The sequence below is a fragment of the Mastigoproctus giganteus genome, chromosome 5 (assembly GCF_048544385.1).
Source record: "Mastigoproctus giganteus isolate SK-2022 chromosome 5, ASM4854438v1, whole genome shotgun sequence".
NCBI lineage: Eukaryota > Metazoa > Arthropoda > Arachnida > Uropygi > Thelyphonidae > Mastigoproctus > Mastigoproctus giganteus.
The window spans coordinates 58,353,586-58,380,248 of NC_143579.1; the positions used below are offsets into that span (position 1 = coordinate 58,353,586).

Sequence of the window (26,663 nt, forward strand, 5' to 3'; positions counted from 1 at the left end):
TTTAATTTAACATTAATTTAATTTAATTTTTTTAATCTTTTATTTTTCTTTTTTTAAATTTTTTTCTAAATTTTCTATTTTTTTATTTTAATTTAATTTAATAATAATTATCACACTAATTTCCATCATCCTAAGGATTGTCATTCTCACCACTGGTTTGCATTATAATTCTTAAAATATCAGTGCATTAAATTTTTGTGCCTAACAAAAACACAAAATAATTGTATCTGTATTCTGCATTTTTCAGCCTACATTGTATTAATTTTTAATTAACCAAATTCATATAGTCATTAAAAATAACTTTACAGCATTTTACTGCAATAGACTATTACTGTTTATACGAAGAATTTTTATAAAAGATGCTTGCTCAATTTTATATTAGTATTAATAGTGGCAAATGATGCAAGGAAGCAAGCTTATAGAGCTTCAGCCAAAAAATGACCCACTTCATCTGTACATCCTCTCTAACAATTTGTCTAACCTTCTTTAAATTTATTCTCACTATCCACTTCCACAACAGCAGATGGAAGTTTATTCCACGATCAATTACTCTCTGGCAAAAAACATATTTTTGTATATTATTCTGCAACCATCTTTTTTCAGATTAATTGATGTTCCCTTCATAATGCCTTCTAATTTTTTTTTTCTCAGTATGTAGAATGAATTGTGCTCTTACCTTTTGCTGTTGCATGGCTGGTCACCATACAAAACAATTAATGATCGTAATAATTAATAAATAATAATTATGTGCGACTTTTACATGTGAATTGGAAAATAAACAATACAAATTCAATTTTACAAATATAAAACTAGCTTTATCAACACTATTCTTGATGGTTTTAATAAATTGTATAAACTAGTGAGTAAATATTTGGAAAATTATCCTTATATGCCTCCCATATATCCTTTACTGGCAGTAAGACAATGCAATCTCTTATAAGCAAGGGTTAAGAGGTAGATTTTCTAAAAAAAATATTTTCTTTGAATTGTTTGTATTGTGATTCTTCCAAAACCATCATGAGAGGGATTCCCTAGCATTAATAGATCCCTCGCCTTGTGTCTGTATATATGTTTGTGTATTTTTTTTTTTTTTATGTAAACCCCAAACACGAGAGGTATTAGAACCTATAGTACTTAGTACCGTGCTTGGGTTGGAGATTGAGAAGACGAAAGAAGATATTTGTTGACATTGGACTTCAACTTCTGTAGATTGTAATGTTCAGGAAATACGTATGAAGGAAGGTTGTTCCAGAAAACGGCAGTTGAATGAATAAATGAGGAAGATGAAAAGTTGGTTCTGTGGGTTTGAAGTTGGAAAGTAAATGGATGGTGGCTGGTGGCGGCACGTGTTCGGACTGTTTTCAAAGAGACAGCGTGAATTATAGAAGCTAATTCAGAAGAACAGTGCCCATGGAAGTATCTGTAGAAGAGGCATGCAGCAGAAATAGTGCGTCTATGAGACAGCGAGTGGAGAGACTCTGTTAGAGATGAATCATTAATTAACCTAACTGCCCTCTTCTGAATGGAATCAAGAAGCCTGAGAGAGGTTTTGGGGGCACCACCCCAGATGTCGGAACAATATTCCATGGCAGGGTGGATTTGCGATTTATACAGAGTGAGCAGCTGTTTGGAAGAAAAGTAACGCCGAGAGCGAAAGAGAAAACCAAGTTTTTTAGATGCAGAGGAAGCAATATTTGTAATGTGCTTGTGCCAAGAGAGATTAGAAGTCAGGGTAATCCCCAAAAGAGATATATCCTTTTGCCTAGAAATTGGAGTGTCACTAAAGATAAGCATAGGAGCAGAAGAATCCTTTTTGTGAGATATAAGACAAGACTGAGTTTTAGAAGGGTTGAAATCAACTAAGTTGTCTTTGCCCCAATGGAGAATTACCTGAAGATTGGCTTTAAGGAATTGGTAGCAGATTTTCGAGAAGTTGAAGCTGATTGAGCAGGACAAGGTTTCCCAAAATGGAAAGTTGAATGCAATGTGTTATCATCGGCAAAACTATGGATAGGATTTCCAGTCAATGGAAGAAGGTCATTGATATACAAGAGGAAAAGAGTGGGGGAAAGAACTGAACCTTGGGGGACACCGGCATTAGTGGAGAAGTTAGAAGACAGAGAGCCATCAACCATCACCCTCAGTGAGCGATCAGAGAGAAAACTGGATAACCAATTACTAAAAACAGTTGGCAAACCATAAGATGGAAGCTTGTTTAGAAGACCTTTATGCCAAACACGATCAAAACCCTTTGAGATGTCAAGAACAACTACTTGTGTTTCACCGAACCTTTCCATTGAATTAGTCCATAAATGGGTAACATAAGCCAGAATATCACCAGTGGATTGACACTGATGGAATCCATACTGGTTATCATTGATCAGACGGAAGGTTTCTAGGTAGTTTAAGAGTTGGCGGTTAATTGATTTCTCCATTACTTTAGAAAGAGTAGAAGCAATTGCAATGGATCGATAATTGGATGGGAGGGATTTGTCACCCTTTTCAGGAACTGGCTGGATATGAGCAAATTTCCAAGCAGAAGGAAAAACACCTTTGCAATAAGAAAGTGAAATCAGGTGGCAAAGAATAGGAGTAAGTTCAGGAGCACAGGTTTTGTGAACAAGTGGAGAAATACCATCAGGACCTGGACCTTTCTTAGCATCGCGATTCATCAAAATCCTTCTGATATCCTTTTGACGGAAGACCACAGGAGGCATTGAATGGAGTGTGTTGGGAATGGTGGGAGGTGTTTTACCAAGATCATTAATACATGAGCTGGAAGAAAAATGGGATGCTAGCAGGTCAGCTTTATCCTTGGCTGAAGTGACAACAGAACCATCTAGTTTGGACAAAGGTGGGAGCAGAGATGGGCAAAAGTTGCGGCCAAAATAGCTTTGGCAAGAGACCAGAATGCTCGGCTACCATTAGGGCAAGAAGCAAGTTTTCTACTCTTAGCCTGTTCAAACTCTAGTTTGGACTGATTAATAACTGCTTTACAATTGTTGCGAGCTTTGGTGTAGGCAGAAAATGAAACTGAAGAATTAGAAACAAGCCAATTACGATATGCAACATTCTTCTCTTGGAGAGCCTTAGCACATTTATTGGAAAACCAAGGTTTAGATAAAGGATGAGATTTTAAAGTGGAGTGTGGGATAAAGGATTCCATTCCTGCAAGAATAATTTCACTGACACGATCTGAGGAAACGTTGACATCAGAACTTTTGAAACAGTAATCCGACCAAGGAAAAGAAGAAAAGAAGTCTCGCAGGTCATCCCATTTTGCATTCTTGTAATGCCAAACAACACGAGGTTAGGAATAGCCATGAGATAAAGGTTCCATTGGAGAAGAGACAATCACCAAGTTGTGATCTGAAGTGCCTAAAGGAGCTCTCACTTCGACCGTGTACTTAGAAGGGTTGTTTGTGAGAAAAAGATCAAGCGTATTGGCTGTATGATTAGGATTGTCCGGTATTCTTGTAGGTAAATGAACAATCTGTGCTAGGTCATTAGTAATTGCAAAAGCTTCAGCATCTCGACCTGCTGGGTCGGTGTGACTAGAAAACGGAAGCCAGCTGGGGTTGTGAACATTAAAATCACCAAGGAAAATTACCTCACTATTAGGAGAGTTGGACTGGAGAAAGTCAAGTTACAACGAGAGGAAGTCAAAGAGCTCCAAGTGATTAGTCGAGTTGGGAGAACGGTAGAGACAACAGATGAATTTGACACAATGAGGTAGAGAGATTTTAAGCCAGAGAAGATCAAAGAGAGGAGATTCCAAATTGCCAAGTCTCTGACAGGGAATATCAGAACGGACATATGCACAAGTACCACTTTTCAGGCGAAAGGAATCATACAGCGAATAATTTGGGCATCTGAGATGAGCAGTAGTTGAATCAACCAATAACTTGAGATTCTGTCAGAAAAAGTACATGAGGTTTGGCAGACTGCAAGTGGAAATGGACATCGTTAAGATTAGAATTGAGATCACGTATATTTGTGAAATGAATTAGAAAGTCCTTGGGAGGTTTAGATCTTTTCGCAGATAAGCTTGCTCTTTTAGTTTGACAATTCATGGTGTATTCAATAGTAAGAAAAAGTGGGTGGGACATGCTGTATGAAGTAATGAAAATTTTTGGATATAGTGTACATGTGGTAAGAATATACCCAGATCCTTGACATAACGTGGCCTCGACAATGCTCCCCGCATACACACTACTCGGACTCCCTCCAGTCACTATCTGGCAGAGTAGAGGTAGCAAGATTATACACTAGCTGATCCGGAAGCCTCCTAGAGAGTTACCAATAGGTCCGGTCCAGTGTACTAACTAGCGGCCAGCCTGCGAAAACCGTTTTAGAGCTGCACCCTCGAAATGTAAGGAATATTGGATCTCGCCACAACGTTCATCATAACCTCAAAAGTCATCAATCATACTGCATGATGGAAGAGATAGGGAAGGGTTGACCGGAACTTAGCTCTAGAGACTAAACATGGGTTCCACCACTTCAAGCCTCCAATAAGCAAAGTGGTGGTATTTCACCGGTTGATGAGAGTCATCTTCCACCTAGTACTGCCTGGTAACATAGAGGGGCGGCGTTCCTCCATGTGGTGTGGGCGCCACACCTCGACCCCTGCTTACGTTGGTTCACACCTGGGTGGTCACCCACCATGTACTTGTGCATGGGGGTTATACCCAGGATTACTAACAGTCCCACCATCGTGAAGGTGCAAGCAGAGGATTTGGCTGTCACAGACCATCCGGACTTCGCCGAAATTGGATCCACTTGACTTGAGTGTCACCCGAATATCAGTTCCATCAACGTTTTAGACTCCCCAGTAGCAAGTACAGCTTGTCTGGCATATCTGAGAGAATGTCTGTGACAACTTCAAGGACCAACATATGTTCACATGTAGCTGTGAGAGTTAAAAAGCAACAAGTCAATTATAACATATAATAAATCAACAAGGTAAAAAATTAATGAAATAAAAACATTTATCATTTTAAGTTTGTAGAATTTTTTACTGATTATTAAAAATTAATTTAGCTATTTTATAAATGTAATATTTAGGTTCCTGGAAGGAATCCCCTTGAAGGATTGCATCTGGATACTGTAGACCCCCCCCCTCTTTAAATTACACAGCCCTCCACTGTGCATTTGCAGTCAAAAGATTTAGTGCATAGCACTTCCAAAACCATTGCACAACCATGTAGGTTAGAGGGAGCCCTTGTCTCCTTATATGAATTGTCAGAGGAGTAAGGATGTCATCAGCATTTGGTTTATTTGAGCCATTTAAAGCTTTTAACATTTTAATGTCTCCTCAGCGATAACTAGTTTCCAAGTGTTGAAATTTGTAGCAACCTGGAAGTTATAGAGAATGCTGAAAATTAAATTTATTGTAACTTTGGTGATGGAATAACATCATCAAAACTTAAATGGTGATAATCAGAATGCATTTCCAAGATGGTGGTTATAGAACCTAAATATTTAGCCTTACACAACATTACAGTCTACTTGGTTTGGAATTTAATAAACTAAGTTATGATTATTTACATTTCAGGATCAATCTCTCTTAAATATGAAGCCCAACTTCTCATAAATGAAGAATGTTAATCTAATGTAGATGTAATGAAAAAGTTGTTTAAAACTAAGTTCAAAATGGTTGTGATATGCAAGTTTGCAATATTTAATTCACTCTATAGATCAGTGATATTTAATAAGAAAACATTGAAAGCCAATTGGAGCAATATTTAAGGGCACAAAAGGTGATATAGTTGTACACGTTGGCACTAATAATATTAAGAGTAGGAGACCAGCAGAATTACTTAACAAGTACAGGTCACTGTTGAACAAAAGCCGAGAATTAGGGTTGAATTTGAAAGTGTCTGCAATTCTGCCCAGACATGATAGGAGGGAGTATATGATGAGAGCCTTGTCGATCAATTCGGCCCTGGAAAGATTGTGCAAGGCTCAAGGGATAGAATTTTTTTCAGCCTGGACTGTACTTGTTAACAGGAGAGATTGCTTCTACAGGGATGGGATACACTTAAATAGAAAGGGTGCAAGAATATTTGCTGATGCTATCGAGGCAGTGTTAGGTGGGTCAGAAAACAGCTAGCTTGGGGGGAGACAAAGACCAATAGATTGACAGTAGCCACTGGCAGAGGTGAAAGAGATTCTTGCACTGCTTCTATTAGAATGAGCAGAAGCCTGAAAAACAAGATGCATGGTATTTCAGAGACTGCTGGGAGCCATTGCAGTACAAGTAAACACATGGGTTGTGTTAGGGTAGCTAAGAATAGAAACAGGTGCAGGTATACTTGCGTGTACACCAATGCTAGGAGTTTAGTAAATAAATTTGATGAATTTGAGATATTGCTCAAACCATCAAAGGAAGGCAGATATTGTTGGGATATCAGAGACGTGGTGTCACACAGATATAAGGGATGCAGAACTGCAATTTGGGAAGTACAACATCTACAGAAAGGATAGACAGGATAGGAAGGGGGGAGGGGTTATACTATTAGTTAAGAAACACATAAAAACCAAGGAAGTGAAGCCAGTCGATATCGCTGGACAGTGCAGTGTTGAGTCAGTTTGGTGTGACATAAGCATTGGGAGATCAAAATTGAGAGTAGGAGTGTGCTATAGGCCTAATGACTCTGATGAGTATAATAAGAAACTGTACAGGGAAATAGAGTGGGCCAGTAAATCAGAGAGTCTTATAATGGGGGATTTTAATTTCCCAGATATTGACTGGAATTTGGGGGCTGGTTACTCACACACTAGCAAGGCTTTTGTGGATGGATTTATTGGATGATTGTTTTCTACATCAGCATGTTCGGGAGGAAACTAGAGGGAGTAATACTCTTGATTTGATTATCAGCAGTGATTCTTCATGCATTAAGAATCTGCAGATAAATGAACCACTAGGTGGCAGTGATCCAGTGTGTTGAAGTGGGATTTACTCAAAGAGGTAACTACCATTAGGGGTAAAGGGAAGGGTTATTGCTTCCGTAAAGGCGACTACGATGGACTGAGACAGTATTTAAATTCTATACAGTGGGACCAACTGATGATGTTACCAACAGAAAATTCAAAATGGGAAGCATTCAAAGAACTTATCTTGGAAGCTACTAGGCTTTACATGCCAACTAAGAAATATTGTTCAAGGTTTAGGCCAAAATGGATGTCAGATGAACTAATGAGGCATATGGCAGAGAAGAAAAATGCATGGGATACTTACAAATTAACACATGACACAGAAGCCTATGATAGATACAAGTTGATATGCAACCAAGTTACAAAGGAGGTTAGGCAGGCGAAGGCAGATTACAAGAAATCCTTGGCAAGGGATGCAAAGAAAAACAGCAAAGAGTTCTTTATTTATGTAAACTCTAGAAGGAAGGGGATGAATCAGATTGGTCCACTTGATATTGATGGGTCAACTGTTGATGATCCTGCTCAGGTAGCTAACAAACTAAATGAATATTTTGCATCGACATTCACACATGAGGAGTTATTCAGCGAGGGGAATGCCAGAGGTGTATTCAACTCTAGCAGTAAGCTACAGAATCTTGAAATAACAGGGAGTAAAGTGGAGGAGAAACTGTTGAAGATAAATACAAGAAAGGCACCCGGGGTGGATGGGATCTATCCAGTTATATTAAAGGAGGCAGCAAAGGAAGTAAGCAAACCCTTAGCCATAATTATGAGAGCTTCCTTGGACTCAGGGGAGGTACCCATAGACTGGAAATGTGCAAATGTGACCCCAATCACAAAGGAGGTTCAAAGGCTGACACAAGTAATTATAGACCTGTGAGCTTAACTTCTGTTCCAGGAAATTTAATGGAGGCACTGGTTAAAGAAGCACTGCAGGATCATTTAGACAAGACTTCAGTTATAGCTCAGACACAGCATGGTTTTGTTAAGGGGAAGTCTTGCCTGACCAATTTGATTGGATACTATGATGCAGTCACAAAAGAACTGGATGCAGGGAATAACTTTGATATTATATACTTGGATCTTAGAAAGGCTTTTGATACTGTTGCACATGGAAGACGGCTACACAAATTGGAGCAGTGTGACATTGGAGGCAAATTGCTGCTATGGATAAAGGGGTGGTTGAGGGAGAGAAGACAGAGAGTGGTAATCAATGGACACTGCTCATCGTGGACTAATGTTATTAGTGGAGTCCCTCAGGGCTCAGTGTTGGGTCCATTATTGTTTTCTGTATTTATATATGATATTGATGATGGTATATCAAGCTTAATGTCCAAGTTTGCAGACAATACAAAGGTTGGCAGGGTTGTCAAGGACACTACTGACACTATGCTGCTGCAACAGGATCTGGAAAGGTTGGGCAGATGGGCTGAGAGGTGGCAAATGAAGTTTAACATTGACAAATGTAAAGTACTACACATGGGAAACAGCAACCCCAGAGCAACGTATCAACTCTGTGGTACTACACTGACAGTGGTAGAGAATGAAAGGGACTTGGGGGTGGTTGTGCAGGCAGATATGAAGTTCTCTGAACAGTGCAGACGGGCTGCAAGAGTAGCTCATGGAGTATTGTCAATGATATACAGGGATTTTTCCAGCAGGGATAAGGAGGTGATTATTCCATTGTATAAGGCAATGGTCAGGCCACACCTAGAGTACTGTATACAGGTCTGGAGGCCTCATTTCAAGAAGGATGTAGAGCTGCTGGAACGAGTACAGAGAAGGGCAACAAGATTAGTGAATGGAACAAAGGGGGTGCTCTTACAAAGAAAGGCTTAAGTTTTGCAAATTACAGTGTCTGGAGACTAGGCACCAGCGAGGTGATCTGATAGAGGTGTATAAAGCCTTGAATGGTTTAAGCATGCTCAATGCTGATGGGATTCTTCCTCTAGCTCAGAAAAATCACCTGAGAGGGCATAAATTCAAATTGAGGAAAGACAGATGTAGGATAGATGTGCGGAAATTTGCCTTTAGCCAGCGGGTGGTTGGTTGGTGGAACAGACTTCCATCCCTTGTGGTGGAGGTTGATAGCCTAAATAAGTTTAAGGCTCAGCTGGACAGGTATTTTGAACGAACAGAGGGGTGAAGTGGAAGTGGTTTTTTTTTTTTTTTTTTTTTGGCTGATGCTGAATAAGCTTGCTTTCTTGCATCAAATGCCTCTACTAATGCTAATATAAATTTCAATCAGTCACAAATATCATATAAAATATATTTAGCAGAATCATTACATGAAAAGGTATAATATCTTAGTAGGTAAAAAAAAAAAATCTATATGTAGATCAGCTACAATAAATGTGGTAATTACTAATACACAAGTAATAAACATTGCCTTTATTAGATGCTGACTGGCAAAATGATTCAAGCCAAGCATACAACTCTAATGATCACACATCTGCTTTACTTTTTATCGATGGCACACCTCCCACCAACACACTGAAGGTCACACTTAGAACTTGAATAATAAGGTAGCTAAATCTAAAGTCACTTTAAAATTGTTGATATCACACTACAAAGGTAACATATATCATAATTTCAGATATTATTTGCAAATTAAAAAGCTCATCTCTAACAGCCTTGATATCCCAAAGTCAATATCACTGCGGTATGTAAATCACAGAATTAGGGAAAATATTTCACTTCCAAATTGCTTTAGAGCAAGCTTCAAAATCATGCATATGCCAATTCTGTGTTCCAACACAAAGTTCTTGTAGCAATGTCCTTCAAACTGACCCATTCAATTATGCACTGACAAGAAATACAGAGCCAATGCCCTTGAAGATAGTTTACTTAAAATACAATTATAAGGAATAGAAGCTTTGCCATTAACCGTGATAATGTGGCACATTCTGTTAACTTGGCTCAATAAGGTGCTCTTTGAATAGCAATTATTCCAGATAATCCAAAATATTGTGTTAATTAAAGCTAAGAATGCTAGTCTCAAATGAGAACTAAGCTTAAGTGAAACCTTTTGAAATGAATTACCCTGTTAATTAAATCACCTTATGTAGCAATTGCATGTGTATCTTTTCTTTCCTGTATGTTAAATTACTTTCCACTGTACATTCTGTCAGTTAAATGCTTCCTATAAACATGATATTTACCTCAATTTGGGTTTACTCTTATGTATTTAATTTTAGTTCATTAAGGAACCAAAGGGGGGGGGGGGAAATAATAATTCTGGTATACTTGGATTCAAGGGCACAAAAGGTGATATAGTTGTACACGTTGGCACTAATGATATTAAGAGTAGGAGACCGGCAGAATTACTCAACAAGTACAGGTCACTGTTGAAAAAAAGCCGAGAATTAGGGTTGAATTTAAAAGTGTCTGCAATTCTGCCCAGACACGATAGGAGGGAGTATATGATGAGAGCCTTGTCGATCAATTCGGCCCTGGAAAGATTGTGCAAGGCTCAAGGGGTAGAATTTTTTTCAGCCTGGACTGTACTTGTTAACAGGAGAGATTGCTTCTACAGGGATGGGATACACTTAAATAGAAAGGGTGCAAGAATATTTGCTGATGCTATCGAGGCAGTGTTAGGTGGGTCGGAAAACTGCTAGCTTGGGGGGATTCAAAGACTAATAGTTTAACAGTAACCGCAGGCAGAGGTGAAGGTGATTCTTGCACAACTTCTATTAGAATAAGTAGCGACCTGGAGCGAGGGGTGTTGGGGGTTTCAGGGACGGATGGCAGTCATCCTGGAATAGTTGGGTATATAGGATGTGTTAGCGTAACAAGGAATAGGCATAGGAGCATGTATGCTTGCATGTATACCAATGCTAGAAGTATAGTAAATAAATTTGATGAATTTGAAGTGTTGGTCAAGACATCAAAGGCGGATATTGTTGGGATAGCAGAGACGTGGTGTCACAAAGATATAAGGAATGCAGAACTGGAATTTGGGGAGTACAATGTGTACAGAAAGGATAGACAGGACAGAAAGGGAGGAGGTGTTATGCTGTTAATTAAGAAAAACATAAAATCAAAAGAAGTGCATCCAGTTGATATAGATGGACAGTGCACTGTTGAGTCAGTTTGGTGTGACATAAGCACTGCAAAAGCAAAAATAAGAGTAGGAGTGTGTTATAGGCCTAATGACTCGAATGAGTACAATGAACAATTGTACAGAGAAATAGAGTGGGCCAGTAAATCAGAATGTCTTATAATGGGGGATTTTAACTTCCCAGATATTGACTGGAACTTGTGGGTTGGTCACTCACACACTAGTCAGACTTTTGTGGATTTATTGGATGATTGTTTTCTGCAGCAGCATGTTCGAGAGGCAACCAGAGAAAGTAATACTCTTGATCTGGTTATCAGCAGTGATCATTCGTGTATTAAGAATTTGCAGATAAAGGAACCACTAGGAGGCAGTGATCACAGTGTGCTGAAGTGGGATTTACTCAAAGAGGTAACTACCGTCAGGGGTAAAGGAAAGGGTTTTTGCTTCCGTAAAGGGGAGTACAGTGGTCTCAGACAGTTTTTAAATTCTGTACAGTGGGATCGACTGACGATGTTACAAACAGTAAATTCTAAGTGGGAAGCATTCAAGGAATTAATCGTGGAAGCTACTAGACTTTTCATACCGATGAAAAAATATTGTTCAAGGTTTAGGCCTAAATGGTTATCAAATGAACTAATGAGACTCGTGACAGAGAAGAAAAATGCATGGGATGCATATAAATTATCAGGCGACGCAGAAGCCTGTAGCAGATATAAGCTAGTCTGTAATCAGGTCACAAAGGAGGTTCGGCAGGCAAAGGCGGATTACGAGAAATCTTTGGCAAAAGATGCTAAGAAAAACAGCAAGGATTTCTTTACTTATATAAACTCTAAAAGGAAGGGGCTAAATATGATTGGTCCACTTGACATCGATGGTTCGACTGTTGATGATCCTGCTCAGATAGCAAACAAACTGAATGAGTATTTTGCATCTACATTCACACGTGAGGAATCATTACAGTTTGAAAATGGAAGAAGGTTATCAAATTGTAGCAGTGTGCTTAATGATTTTGTAATAACTGAGAGCAAAGTGGAGGAGAAATTGTTGAAGTTAAACATAAGAAAGGCACCTGGGGCGGATGGGATCTATCCAGTTATATTAAAGGAGGCGGCAAAGCAACTAAGCAAACCCTTAGCCATAATTATGAGAGCATCCTTGGATTCAGGGGAGGTTCCCACGGACTGGAGATGTGCAAATGTATCCCCAATTCACAAAGGAGGTTCGAAGGGTGACACGAATAATTACAGACCAGTTAGTTTAACTTCTGTTCCGGGTAAAATAATGGAGTCACTGGTTAAAGATGCAGTGCAGGATCATCTAGACAAGACTGCAGCAATAATTCAGACACAGCATGGGTTTGTTAAGGGAAAGTCTTGTCTGACAAATTTGATTGGTTATTATGATGTGGTCACAAAGGAACTGGATGCAAAAAATAATTTTGATATCATATACTTGGATTTCAGGAAAGCTTTTGACACTGTTGCGCATGGAAGACTACTGTACAAATTGGAGCAGAATGGTATTAAGGGTAAGTTGCTACAATGGATAAAAGGATGGTTAAGTGGGAGAAGACAGAGGGTGGTAATCAATGGGTGTTGCTCTTCGTGGACTAATGTTATTAGTGGAGTCCCACAGGGTTCGGTGTTGGGTCCACTGTTGTTTTGTATATTTATCAATGATATTGATGAAGGTATATCAGGCTTAATGTCGAAGTTTGCAGATGACACGAAGGTTGGCAGGGTTGTTAATGACAGTAATGGCAGTGTGCTACTGCAACAGGATCTAGATAATTTGGGCAGATGGGCTAAGAAGTGGCAACTGAAGTTTAACCTTGACAAATGCAAAGTACTGCATATGGGTAGAAGTAACCCCAGAGAAACGTACCAACTGTGTGGTACTACACTTAAGGTGGTAGAAAATGAAAAAGACCTGGGAGTAATTGTGCAGTCAGATATGAAGTTTTCTGAGCAATGTAGATAGGCTGCTAGGGCAGGTCATGGGGTTTTGTCAATGATATATAGGAATTTTGCTAGCAGGGAAAAGGAGGTGATTGTCCCTCTTTATAAGGCAATGGTCAGGCCACGCCTTGAGTACTGCGTACAGGTCTGGAGGCCTCATTTTAGGAAGGATGTAGATTTGCTTGAGCGTGTACAGAGAAGAGCAACACGATTGGTGAGGGGAATGAAGGGATCCTCTTACCAAGAGAGGCTTAAGTTCTGCAAATTGCAGTGGCTGGAGACTAGGCACCTGCGCGGTGATCTGATTGAGGTCTATAAGGCCTTGAATGGGTTGAGCACGCTGAATTCTGATGGGATCCTCCCACTTGTTCAGAATACGAACCTACGGGGACATAAGTTCAAATTAAGAAAGGATAGATGTAGAATAGATGTGCGGAAATTTGCCTTTAGCCAGCGGGTGGTTAATTGCTGGAACAAACTTCCATCTGTCGTTGTGGAAGTTGATAGGTTAAATAAATTTAAGGAGGAACTGGACAGGCAATTGGAGGGTATGGTGTGATTTTTTTTTTTTTTTTTTTGGCTGATGCTGCATAAGCTCCTACACTTGCTTTCTTGCATCAAGTGCCACTACTACTACTACTACTACTACTACTACTTTAAGGAAGAGTCTAATAAATAAGCAATCTACTTTCTTTATCGGGTGCTCTGGCAATTTCTAGCTGCTTCCTCTCCTATGAGACCTATCAATTAGCATAAGATGAGTAAAACAAACATGATTAATACAATAAGAGCTAGATTTCTTGGTTTCTAGAAAATAGCTAGTTCTCATATATTTATTGTTAGAACTTTCAAAGTTCAAGACTCAGAAACTAGGAAAGAGTTACTTTATTTCATTACCACACTGATTTATTTATTTTAACTTGAATACATTGAAAAAAAAAATTGGTACAAAATAAGCAATGCTACACAATTAAAATTTCCCTCTTCATCATATTCCCATGTCTCAAATTAAATTTTTACTTTTTTTTCCAATATATCTAAAACATTTATAATCACACACAAAAAACATACTGTGCCAACACATAATCACTATGTAACAGTCATTTATTTATTGTATCCTATGTTATTATATTCTACATAATTATTATTAACCCTATTGTTAACCTTAAAATACATTACCTTGGGATCTTTGGAAACAAAATCAGGAAGCAAATTCTTGTTGACATTCAGCCAAAAAGGAACTTTACTAGGGTCCTTAAAAAAAACAACAAAAAAAAAAAATAATATATATATATATATATATATATATAAAGGAAGAAAGAAAAAAGGGGGGGGGGAAGGAAAAGGAAGAAAGAGGGAAAACTTATTGAGAAGGGCCACTGATACAGAAAGCACCCAATGACCATAATCTGAGAAAAGAAAAGAAAAGAAAAAGGAAAATGGGAAGACAAAAAAAGGAAAGATGAGAGTAGCTAGTATAGCTACTAAAAAAGGTGAAAAGCAAAATAGTAAAAAATAATACATTTTAAAATTTAAGAAGGAAACAAACTGCTGTACAGGTGTGTGGAAGAACTGGAGGAATCAGAAAAGAAAGAGAGACATACTGGTGGAATGACAGAGTTAAAAAGGCAGTGAAACTGAAGAATGATGCTTTCAGGAAATGCATGAAAACAAAATTGTCAGAGGACAGAAAGGCATATAATGAGAAGAAAAAAGAAGCAAAGAGAATTGTAAAAGAGGAAAAGAATGAAAGTTGGATGGAGTTTACACAAAAATTAGAGAAGGATATTAATGGAAATAGAAAGATGATATATGGGATGTTGAGGAATAAGAAATGGAACAATGAAGCACCAGGGTTCCTAGTTATTATGTTTCCTGATTTCCTTCTCACACATGAGAAGGAAATCAGGAAACAGTGGCAGGACTATTTTACAACCCTATTTAATGCTAATGCGAATGGAAAGTAAGATGGTATAAGAAGAGAAGAATTCGCAGTGGGAATACAGAGCAACTTTTTTAAAAAATGGTCAAAAAGCAATGAAAAAGATGAAGAATGGAAAATCACCTGGAGTTGATGAGTTACAGTTGAAGTTATTAGGGCTGCTGGCAGTATTGGATTAAAATGGCTGAATGATATTATCAGCCTAGTTTGGATAGAGAAAAGAATACCAGATGATTGGACAAAGGGAATCATCAATTTTTAAGGAAGGGTCTAGAAGAGAATGTGACAACTATAGGGGGAATCACTTTGTTATGCCACTGTGCCAAAATTTTTGAACAAATATTCAAGACAAGATTAAGGAATAAAATAGAAGAGAGAATGATGGAAGAACAGTATGGATTTAGAAGAGGAGGGTCAATGATTGACATGTTTGCTGTAAGAGAATTGCTAGAAAGACATTGGGAGTTTGCTGAGAGCCTCTTTCTGGTATTTTTAGACTTTGAAAAGGCATATGATATGCCTTTTCAAAGAGAAAAGGTGTGGGTATGTCAGGAGAAAATGGTAATAGACAGGGAGGAGGCTGTAATGATTAAAAATATGTATTCAGAGTGTGAAAGTTGTGTGAGGACAAAATTTGAGAACTCAGATTGATTTCCATTGTCTAATTGTTATTATGTTATTTGGTTTTTTTTAGGAGCATTAGCAACTAAGGCCATATTGCTCCGGGATATGCGGTGGTCATTCCCTGACCTTTCCGCATCCTCCGTATATGGTGGTGACGGGCTCGAACCCTGGTCTAATTAATAAGCGTGTGCTACGCACTGCTGCTGCTCCTTCCCACCTAAGTCAGACAATGGACTTAGACAATGTCTAAGTCCATTGTCTGACTTAGGTGGGAAGGAGCAGCAGTGCGTGGACTTCGACAGGGTAGTGCACTGTCACCATTACTTTTTATTATTGTCATGGACAATATGCTTGTGTAACAGCTGTGTTTGCAGATGATGTTATGCTCTGGACAAACAAGGAGGAAGAACTTTTAAGAGAAACTAACACACTGAGAAAGTGTAGTCAGTGAGTATGGTCTAAAAATAAGTAGCCAAAAAAGCAAAGAGATGGTGATGGACAGTGTGGGAGAAGTGAGTGTAAAAGGGATAAAATTAGGGAATGAAATGTTGGAAGTGGTGAACAATTTTAAGTACCTAGGGTACTTAAAATTGTTCACTAAAATACTTAAATTAATTTTAAGTACCTGTATTAATAAAAGATGGCAGCCTATATATGGAAATAACAAGGAGAATAGCAGCTAGTCTGAGTTTCTATTGTAACGTTAACAGCATGTTATGGGCTAAGGAAGTTCCAATGAGATGTAAAAAGCTGATAAATAGGGCATATTTTGTCCCTATTTTGACCTATGCTGCTGAGATGAGAAGGATGAACAAAAAGGATACCAGCAGAATCAAAGCAATGGAAATGAAGGTGTTAAGGACTATGCTAGCTAAAATTAGAAGAGACAAAATTAGAAATATTGACATTAGAATGAACTTGGGAATAGGATTCCCAAGGTCATTCTAAATGTTTCAGGGAGAAGATGACTGCATCACATTTGAGATGGTTTGGACACATGAAGAGAATGAACTTGAACAGAATACCAAGAAGAATGTTTGAGATGAAAATGGACAAGAAGAGGCCGAGAAGAAGACCCCAGAAAAGATGGAGAGATCAGATTAGGGAAGATGTGGAAACGAAGGGAATTGAGTGAGAAAGAATGACAGAAGATAAGATTTGGGAAGATAGAAAAAGATGGAAGGCTTTGATTCACCTGACCCATCCCTAGTTTGGAACAGCGAGAAAGATACAGATACAGATAATACATTTTAAACACCATTATATATAAATATATATATATATATATATATATAATTATATTGTCACATATTGCACAATTTTCACATCTGTTCAGGTGCATCATAATTGCACTACAAAACGACAATATAGTCTCCTCTGTTTCTAACATAAAGTACGTGTTATGGCAAAGTAGAATTAAGGTAAAACAAGAAGGGAATAAATTTAGTGACATCCAAAGTAAAAATATATGTAAAAATAAGGGTATAAGGGAGGATATATAGAAAGCCAGCATGTAATTTACAGTTGACATGACAGAGAAACAAAATATACTGAATAAATATATATATATATATATATATATATATACAGCTGAAAAACTAAATTAAAAGAAAGAACTATTAATGTAGGATAGAGCCCAGGATAGCAAGCAGCCAGTGGTGGGAAGAGAGGTAGTAACAAGAGTAAGTAGCACATATGCTATTTAAGGATGTAGATAGTAGCAACCTCAAGTGGTCAAAACGGAGCATGGGAGGAAAATATATCCAAATTAAAATTAAATTTTTTGGAAAAAAAAAAATAATAAGGCAAAAGTATCTTGAAATGATAGCCAATAAAGGAGAGATAATTTAGACTGGTGCCCTGGCCAAGCACTGTAGCCGAAATATGAAACACTTTCTCCCACATGGTTCTGTTGACCCTTGTTCCCATCCTATGATTAGTTTCTACCATACTAGATAAGTTCTCTTCTATAACCATACAGTCCATATTTTCTTTAGTTTTAATTATCCATTTCACATTCTGTCTACTGCATTCTACATAAATAAATAAATAAAAACAACAATCCCTCCTCTAGAGAGTAAAAACACCGATCCCCCTCCCTGTTATGGAACAGCTCGGTATATTGCATTTCCTGACATGACTGCAGTGGTTGTTACATTGGGGAATCCAGCAGAAGACTCCAAGACTGGATCTCAGAGCATGAGAGAGCAATCCGGTCTGCTGATTCGGAGCACTAAGAGGTTGCTGAGCATTACTGGTCATCTCAGCACAATCTTGACCCACGCCGAGACATCAAAGTCACTAACCACTTGCAAAATTACCACCAATGATTGTGGCTAGAATCACTCCACATATCAGGTTGCCATAGTGCTTTTAACCGCAATAAAGGAGCACCTATTATGGAGGCAGTTATCCTCCAGTGTGATGAACATCGGCAGGCACCCCCATGTATGTGCTTTGCAATCACAGCCACAAAAGTCTAGCTCCAACCAGTAATTGTTCCTTGCACTCATGCCATGCTTTGTTTGCCACACATGACCTCGACCAGACATTCTTTGTGTTCGTACTAACGTATATTCAGCTGATGAAGAGTCTCTTTAACTTTAAAGCTTCTGTTTTAATCTGTTTGTTTTTGCTTTAGTTCACCTTATTAAAGGGTTCTACCTACAGCATATTTGTTTTCCATTTATGTGGAGTAAACAGTAATTTTACCTTTATCATAAATACCAGATTCCAAGGCATTTTTAACCTAATTTTTCTTTAGTTTCATTTGCCTTTCTCTCAGTAATGCATACCTCTACCATGTGCTACTTACTGTTATTACTACCATGTGCTTCTTACCACTATTCCCACCACTAGCTGCTTGCTGCTGTGGGCTCTATCCTACATTAATAGTTCTTTGTTTTAATTTAGTTTTTCAACTGTATATATATCTTCATTCTGTATATTTTGTTTTGTTCCTCTGTTGTGTCAACCATAAATTACATGTTAGCTTTCTATATATATTCCTGTATACCCTTATTGATCTTAAAAACGTTTTTACCAGTGTTATTTGGAAAAAAGCGTTATGTTACCTAGAAATCATCACGAAACCCGATGCGCATGCGTTGTACTTGTTGTGTGCAGTGACACAACAAGTACAATGCATGCACCCAAGAAAACTCAATTGTACCCAACAAGTGCAGTGACACAAGTACAATTGAGCAGTGATGCACTACGTTATACGGTTATATCTGCATAATGATTAATATGCGAGTGACTGTGCCAAATTCTACATCCCAGCGTTCAAAGGAATATCTTGAAAGAAAGCATTAGCATTAGCATTAGTAGAGGCATTTGATGCAAGAAAGCAAGCTTATGCAGCATCAGCCAAAAAAAAAAAAAAAACCCACTTCCACTTCACCCCACTGTTCGTTCAAAATACCTGTCCAGCTGAGCCCTAAACTTATTTAGGCTATCAACCTCCACTACAAGGGATGGAAGTCTGTTCCACCAACCAACCACCCGCTGGCTAAAGGCAAATTTCCGCACATCTATCCTACATCTGTCTTTCCTCAATTTGAATTTATGCCCTCTCAGGTGATTTTTCTGAGCTAGAGGAAGAATCCCATCAGCATTGAGCATGCTTAAACCATTCAAGGCTTTATACGCCTCTATCAGATCACCTCGCTGGTGCCTAGTCTCCAGACACTGTAATTTGCAAAACTTAAGCCTTTCTTTGTAAGAGCAACCCTTTGTTCCATTCACTAATCTTGTTGCCCTTCTCTGTACGCGTTCCAGCAGCTCTACATCCTTCTTGAAATGAGGCCTCCAGACCTGTATACAGTACTCTAGGTGTGGCCTGACCATTGCCTTATACAATGGAATAATCACCTCCTTATCCCTGCTGGAAAAATTCCTGTATATCATTGACAATACTCCATGAGCTACTCTTGCAGCCCGTCTGCACTGCTCAGAGAACTTCATATCTGCCTGCACAACCACCCCCAAGTCCCTTTCATTCTCTACCACTGTCAGTGTAGTACCACAGAGTTGATACGTTGCTCTGGGGTTGCTGTTTCCCATGTGTAGTACTTTACATTTGTCAATGTTAAACTTCATTTGCCACCTCTCAGCCCATCTGCTCAACCTTTCCAGATCCTGTTGCAGCAGCATAGTGTCAGTAGTGTCCTTGACAACCCTGCCAACCTTTGTATCGTCTGCAAACTTGGACATTAAGCTTGATATACCATCATCAATATCATTTATAAATACAGAAAACAATAATGGACCCAACACTGAGCCCTGAGGGACTCCACTAATAACATTAGTCCACGATGAGCAGTGTCCATTGATTACCACTCTCTGTCTTCTCTCCCTCAACCACCCCTTTATCCATAGCAGCAATTTGCCTCCAATGTCACACTGCTCCAATTTGTGTAGCAGTCTTCCATGTGCAACAGTATCAAAAGCCTTTCTAAGATCCAAGTATATAATATCAAAGTTATTCCCTGCATCCAGTTCTTTTGTGACTGCATCATAGTATCCAATCAAATTGGTCAGGCAAGACTTCCCCTTAACAAAACCATGCTGTGTCTGAGCTATAACTGAAGTCTTGTCTAAATGATCCTGCAGTGCTTCTTTAACCAGTGCCTCCATTAATTTTCCTGGAACAGAAGTTAAGCTCACAGGTCTATAATTACTTGTGTCAGCCTTTGACCCTCCTTTGTGAATTGGGGTCACATTTGCACATTTCCAGTCTATGGGTACCTCCCCTGAGTCCAAGGAAGCTCTCATAATTATGGCTAAGGGTTTGCTTACTTCCTTTGCTGCCTCCTTTAATATAACTGGATAGATCCCATCCACCCCGGGTGCCTTTCTTGTGTTTATCTTCAACAGTTTCTCCTCCACTTTACTCCCAGTTATTTCAAGATTCTGTAGCTTACTGCTAGAGTTGAATACATCTCTGGCATTCCCCTCGCTGAATAACTCCTCATGTGTGAATGTCGATGCAAAATATTCATTTAGTTTGTTAGCTACCTGAGCAGGATCATCAACAGTTGACCCATCAATATCAAGTGGACCAATCTGATTCATCCCCTTCCTTCTAGAGTTTACATAAGTAAAGAACACTGCTGTTTTTCTTTGCATCCCTTGCCAAGGATTTCTCGTAACCTGCCTTCGCCTGCCTAACCTCCTTTGTAACTTGGTTGAATATCAACTTATATCTATCATAGGCTTCTGTGTCATGTGTTAATTTGTAAGTATCCCATGCATTTTTCTTCTCTGCCATATGCCTCATTAGTTCATCTGACATCCATTTTGGCCTAAACCTTGAACAATATTTCTTAGTTGGTATGTAAAGCCTAGTAGCTTCCAAGATAAGTTCTTTGAATGCTTCCCAAAGAAAAGGAAGTTGGACAGAAATGTGAATCCAGATGAAATTCAAAAAACGCGAGCTGAAATAATGAAGGAATATCATGAACGGAAGAAAAGGAAATTAGAAATTCAAACTATTCCAAATCATAATGAAATTCAACCACAGAGTTCTAACATGTCTGATACTTATCAGGAATCTAAAACTCCAACAGAACAAATGAAGAAATATTGTGCATGAAAAAAAGCGAAATTAGAAATGGCTAATAATGAGATTCCTAATTACATCCCTATAGTGTCTACACGAGCTGACAGTGAGTTTGAAAAACTAGTGTACAAAAACCCTTTTGAAACCATTTCCAACAACTTCATATGAATTACTTCAAGATGAATTTCATTTACAAGAAGTGAGTACTTTCACGATGTGACATACATGTTATACTTCATTAAAAGAGGGACAGATACCAACTATGGCCACGTCAAATGGATTTACATATCCAACATATCCTACTCATTTGCCTCCACTGGATGTTGTAACTGAGCGTTTGATATCACTACGATTGCCCTTTATGCAAATTCGTCATTTACATTATGACCATGGACAATATGGGATCATTGGACAAGTAATAAATGTACCAGTTAACGTAAATAGGATGATTCATCAATTACCTAGAGAATCAGATGACGATTATGCCATTAATGTACATATAAAATGAAGACTCATACTTAAATCATCATATCTACAAGGATGTATGAAGAAAATAGTGAAAATATGGTTACGGTATTTGATAAATTCACCTTTGTATAAATTTTACGGCATAAAAGTGAGTGACGATTTTTTAGGCACAAATGATGATAGTGAACAGGAACATTCAGATGAAACTGTGAAACCTGTCAACAATGATGATGAACCATTGTTAATTCAACAACAAACATTATTATGGTCTGAAGATAAATTTTATGTATAGCACTGGGTCAGAAATCATCTCCAACAAGTTTCATATTTGATATACATGCAGAACTTTCTATTCCAGCTATATAGTCTGGGTGCGAGGTTAGCCTGTGCGGCTGTAGCTCCTTGAAGCTCTTGGAACAGAGAAGTTTTTCCTGATTTATTTTCTGATTTATTAGCTTAAATTGTCATATTAACTTATTTTCTAGAGTAGCTTTATATTCCTAGTTACGATACTTAGTTTAAAGTTTAACTTAGACAGAGATTTTGTAGGTATTACTTAGTATCGGTAACAGTATCAAATCCACGTGTTACAAATTGAACGAGAGGTCTTTTTTATTAACCAAATTTAGTCGATTTATTAACCAATTGTTATATCAAATTATCTTCTATAAGTAGATTATAGACCTAGTTAGGATCCTTAGTTTATTCTAAATTGAGATAGCGAGATTTGGAAGCTAATCAATACTTACGAGTCCGTAGAAATACCGTTCGTGAATTCCCGCCATTTTTACACGATAGCATAAGCTTAGTGTAGTATAGTGCATAATATAATATTGTCAATTAATCAGTAAATCTATTAATCTTGATAAACTTTATTGTCAATTAAATTGTATTTTTAACTCTATATATATATAACGACTTAATCGTAACAAATAATTAATACATAACTATAGTGGTACACGTGATACGGAAGTTGTATAAAGGGAACTCGTAGAAAACACTAGATACCGAAAAAATAAATATAGCGTTATAACTGTTTTGGGATATAACTTAAGGATTTAATTTTGTTTTGAAATTTTATTGAATTAAATCAGAATCATGACTCAGACCACAGCAGCAAATCAAAAGGCTCAAGCTAATGGGAGTGCTGTGGTTCAGGGGAGAACTGAGGGGGGCAGTTGCCCTCTGAATCACAGTCTTTTAAAATGCACTGTTTGCTTGATGTTTGCGGAGCAGTCGGCTACGGGACATGATACTGCCAAGGGGGATGTCTTTGTGTGTGCACGATGTAAGGAGTGCAAGGAAATCAGGCAACAACTCAGCGTTCTTATGGGCCTTTATGAGAGCTTGAAGGACAGGGTGGATGCCCTCGAAGGAAATAAATTGAGGGACCCATCAAGCTCTCAGCTGCCCACATCAACGCCAGAGCTTGCACTTGGTCATCAGGCAACACAGAGGCAGCCCCCTAGGCAGAATGCGCTGGTCCCACAGGAACTAGTAGTTGTTGGTGACTCTATTGTCAGGGAAACGGGTACATGGGAACATGCTTTGTAAAAAGGATAGGTGGAATAAGACCAGGGTATGTCTGCCAGGGGCAAAGGTTGATGACGTTGTAGAGCGGATATCATCTTTTAAGGGCACAAAAGGTGATATAGTTGTACACGTTGGCACTAATGATATTAAGAGTAGGAGACCGGCGGAATTACTTAGCAAGTACAGGTCACTGTTGAAAAAAAGCCGTGAATTAGGGTTGGATTTGAAAGTGTCTGCAATTCTGCCCAGACATGATAGGAGGGAGTATATGATGAGAGCCTTGTCGATCAATTCAGCCCTGGAGGGATTGTGCAAGGCTCAAGGGGTAGAATTTTTTTCAGCCTGGACTGTACTTGTTAACAGGAGAGATTGCTTCTACAGGGATGGGATACACTTAAATAGAAAGGGTGCAAGAATTTTTGCTGATGCTGTCGAGGCAGTGTTAGGTGGGTCGGAAAACTGCTAGCTGGGGGAGATACAAGGACTAATAGATTAACAGTAGCCACTGGCAGAGGTGGAAGTGATTCTTGCACTGCTTCTATTGAAATGAGCAGAAGCCTGAAAAACAAGATGCAGGATATTTCAGAGACTGCTGGTAGTCATTGCAGTACAAGTAAGCACATGGGTTGTGTTAGGGTAGCTAAGAATAGAAACAGGTACATGTATACCTGCGTGTACACCAATGCTAGGAGTTTGGTAAATAAATTTGATGAATTTGAGGTATTGCTCAAAACATCAAAGGCAGATATTGTTGGGATATCAGAGACGTGGTGTCACACAGATATAAGTAATGCGGAACTGTAATTTGGGGAATACAATGTGTATAGAAAGGATAGACAGGACAGGAGGGGAGGAGGGGGTTATGCTATTAATTAAGAAACACATAAAGTCCAAGGAAGTGAAGCCAGTCGACATCGATGGACAGGGCAGTGTCGAGTCAGTTTGGTGTGACATAAGCATAGGGAAATCAAAATTGAGAGTAGGAGTGTGCTATAGGCCTAATGACTCTGATGAGTATAATAAGATATTGCACAGGGAAATAGAGTGGGCCAGTAAATCAGAGAGTCTTATAATGGGGGATTTTAATTTCCCAGATATTGACTGGAATTTGTAGGTTGGTCACTCGCACACTAGCAAGGCTTTTGTGGATTTATTGGATGATTGTTTTCTACATCAGCATGTTCGTGAGGCAACAAGAGGGAGCAATACTCTTGATCTGATTATCAGTAGTGATTCTTCATGCATTAAGAATCTGCAGATAAATGAACCACTAGGTGGCACACAGTGTGTTGAAGTGGGATTTACTCAAGGAGGTAACTACCATCAGAGGTAAAGGGAAGGGTTTTTGTTTTCGTAAAGGCGACTATGATGGTCTGAGACAGTATTTAAATTCTATACAGTGGGACCAACTGATGATGTTACCAACAGCAAACTCAAAATGGGAAGCATTCAAGGAACTAATATTGGAGGCTACCAAGCTTTACATACCAACTAAGAAATATTGTTCAAGGTTTAGGCCTAAATGGTTGTCAGATGAACTAATGAGACATGCGGCAGAGAAGAAAAATGCATGGGATACATACAAATTAATGGGTGACATGGAAGCCTATGATAGATATAAGTTGGTCTGTAACCAAGTCACAAAGGAGATTAGGCAGGCAAAGGCAGACTACGAAAAATCCTTGGCAAAGGATGCAAAGAAAAACAGAAAAGAGTTCTTTACATATTTGAACTCGAGAAGGAAAGGGATGAATCAGATTGGTCCACTGGATATTGATGGTTCAACAGTTGAGGATCCTGCTCAGGTGGCTAACAATCTAAACGAGTATTTTGCATCTACATTCACACATGAGGAGTTATTCAGGAAGGAGAATGATGTAGGTAAAGTAAACATTGGCAGTGATCTGGATGATTTTGTAATAACTGAGAGGAAAGTGGAGGAGAGATTGTTGAGGATAAACATAAAAAAGGCACCTGGGGTGGATGGGATCTATCCAGTTATATTAAAGGAGGCAGCAAAGGAAGTAAGCGAACCCCTAGCCATAATTATGAGAGCTTCTTTGGACTCAGGGGAGGTACCCATAGACTGGAGATGTGCAAATGTGACCCCAATTCACAAAGGAGGATCAAAGGCTGACACAAGTAATTATAGACCTGTTAGTTTAACTTCTGTTCCAGGTAAATTAATGGAGGCACTGGTTAAAGAAGCACTGCAGGATCATCTAGACAAGAATTCAGTTATAGCTCAGACGCAGCATGGTTTTGTTAAGGGCAGGTCTTGCCTGACCAATTTGATTGGATACTATGATGTAGTCACAAAGGAATTGGATGCAGGGAATAACTTTGATATTATATATTTGGATCTTAGAAAGGCTTTTGATACTGTTGCACATGGAAGACTGCTGCACAAATTGGAGCAGTGTGGCATTGGAGGCAAATTGCTGCTATGGATAAGGGGATGGTTGAGTGGCAGAAGACAGAGAGTGGTAATCAATGGACACTGCTCAACGTGGACTAATGTTATTAGTGGAGTTCCTCAGGGTTCAGTGTTGGGTCCGTTGTTGTTTTCGGTGTTTATGAATGATATTGATGATGGGATATCAAGTTTAATGTCCAAGTTTGCAGATGATACAAAGGTTGGCAGGGTTGTTAAGGACACTACTGACGCTATGCTGCTGCAACAGGATCTGGAAAGGTTGAACAGATGGGCTGAGAGGTGGCAAATGAAGTTTAACATTGACAAATGTAAAGTACTACATATGGGAAACAGTAACCCCAGAGCAACGTATCAACTCTGCTGTACTACACTGACAGTGGTGGAGAATGAAAAGGACCTGGGGGTAATTGTGCAGGCAGATATGAAGTTTTCTGAGCAGTGCAGACGAGCTGCAAGAGTAGCTCATGGTGTCTTGTCAATGATATACAGGAATTTTTCTAGCAGGGATAAGGAGGTGATTATTCCCTTGTATAAGGCAATGGTTAGGCCACATCTTGAGTACTGTATACAGGTCTGGAGGCCTCATTTCAAGAAGGATGTAGAGCTGCTGGAACGGGTACAGAGAGGGGCAACAAGATTAGTGAATGGAACAAAGGGTTGCTCTTACGAAGAAAGGCTTAAGTTTTGCAAATTACAGAGTCTGGAGACCAGGCACCGGCGAGGTGATCTGATAGAGGTGTATAAGGCTTTGAATGGTTTGAGCATGCTCAATGCCAATGGGATTCTTCATCTTGCTCAGAATAATCACCACAGAGGGCATAAATTCAAATTGAGGAAGGACGGATGTCGGATAGATGTGCGGAAATTTGCCTTTGGCCAGCGGGTGGTTGGTTGGTGGAACCGACTTCCATCACTTGTTGTTGAAGTTGATAGCCTAAACAAATTTAAAGCTCAACTGGATAGGTATTTCGAACGAACGGAGGGGTGAAATGGGAGTGGTGTGTGTGTTTTTTTTTTTTTTTTTTTTTGGCTGATGCTGAATAAGCTTGCTTTCTGGCATCATATGCCTCTACTAATGCTAATGCTAATATTTGGGACATGCATGAAAATTTAAAAATGGATTGAAAATTACTCCC

The 26,663-nt window shown here is 38.8% G+C and overlaps 1 protein-coding gene across 1 annotated transcript in view; it reads right to left on the reverse strand.

Annotated features, from left to right (window-relative positions):
* DNAlig3 (DNA ligase 3) overlaps window positions 1-26,663 on the reverse strand; it is a 305,218-nt gene that overhangs the window by 82,055 nt on the left and 196,500 nt on the right. Inside the window, exon 18 of the mRNA XM_090374562.1 lies at window positions 14,140-14,214. Coding sequence (XP_090230688.1) covers window positions 14,140-14,214 — 75 coding nt within the window. The remainder of the gene's footprint in view (window positions 1-14,139; window positions 14,215-26,663) is intronic.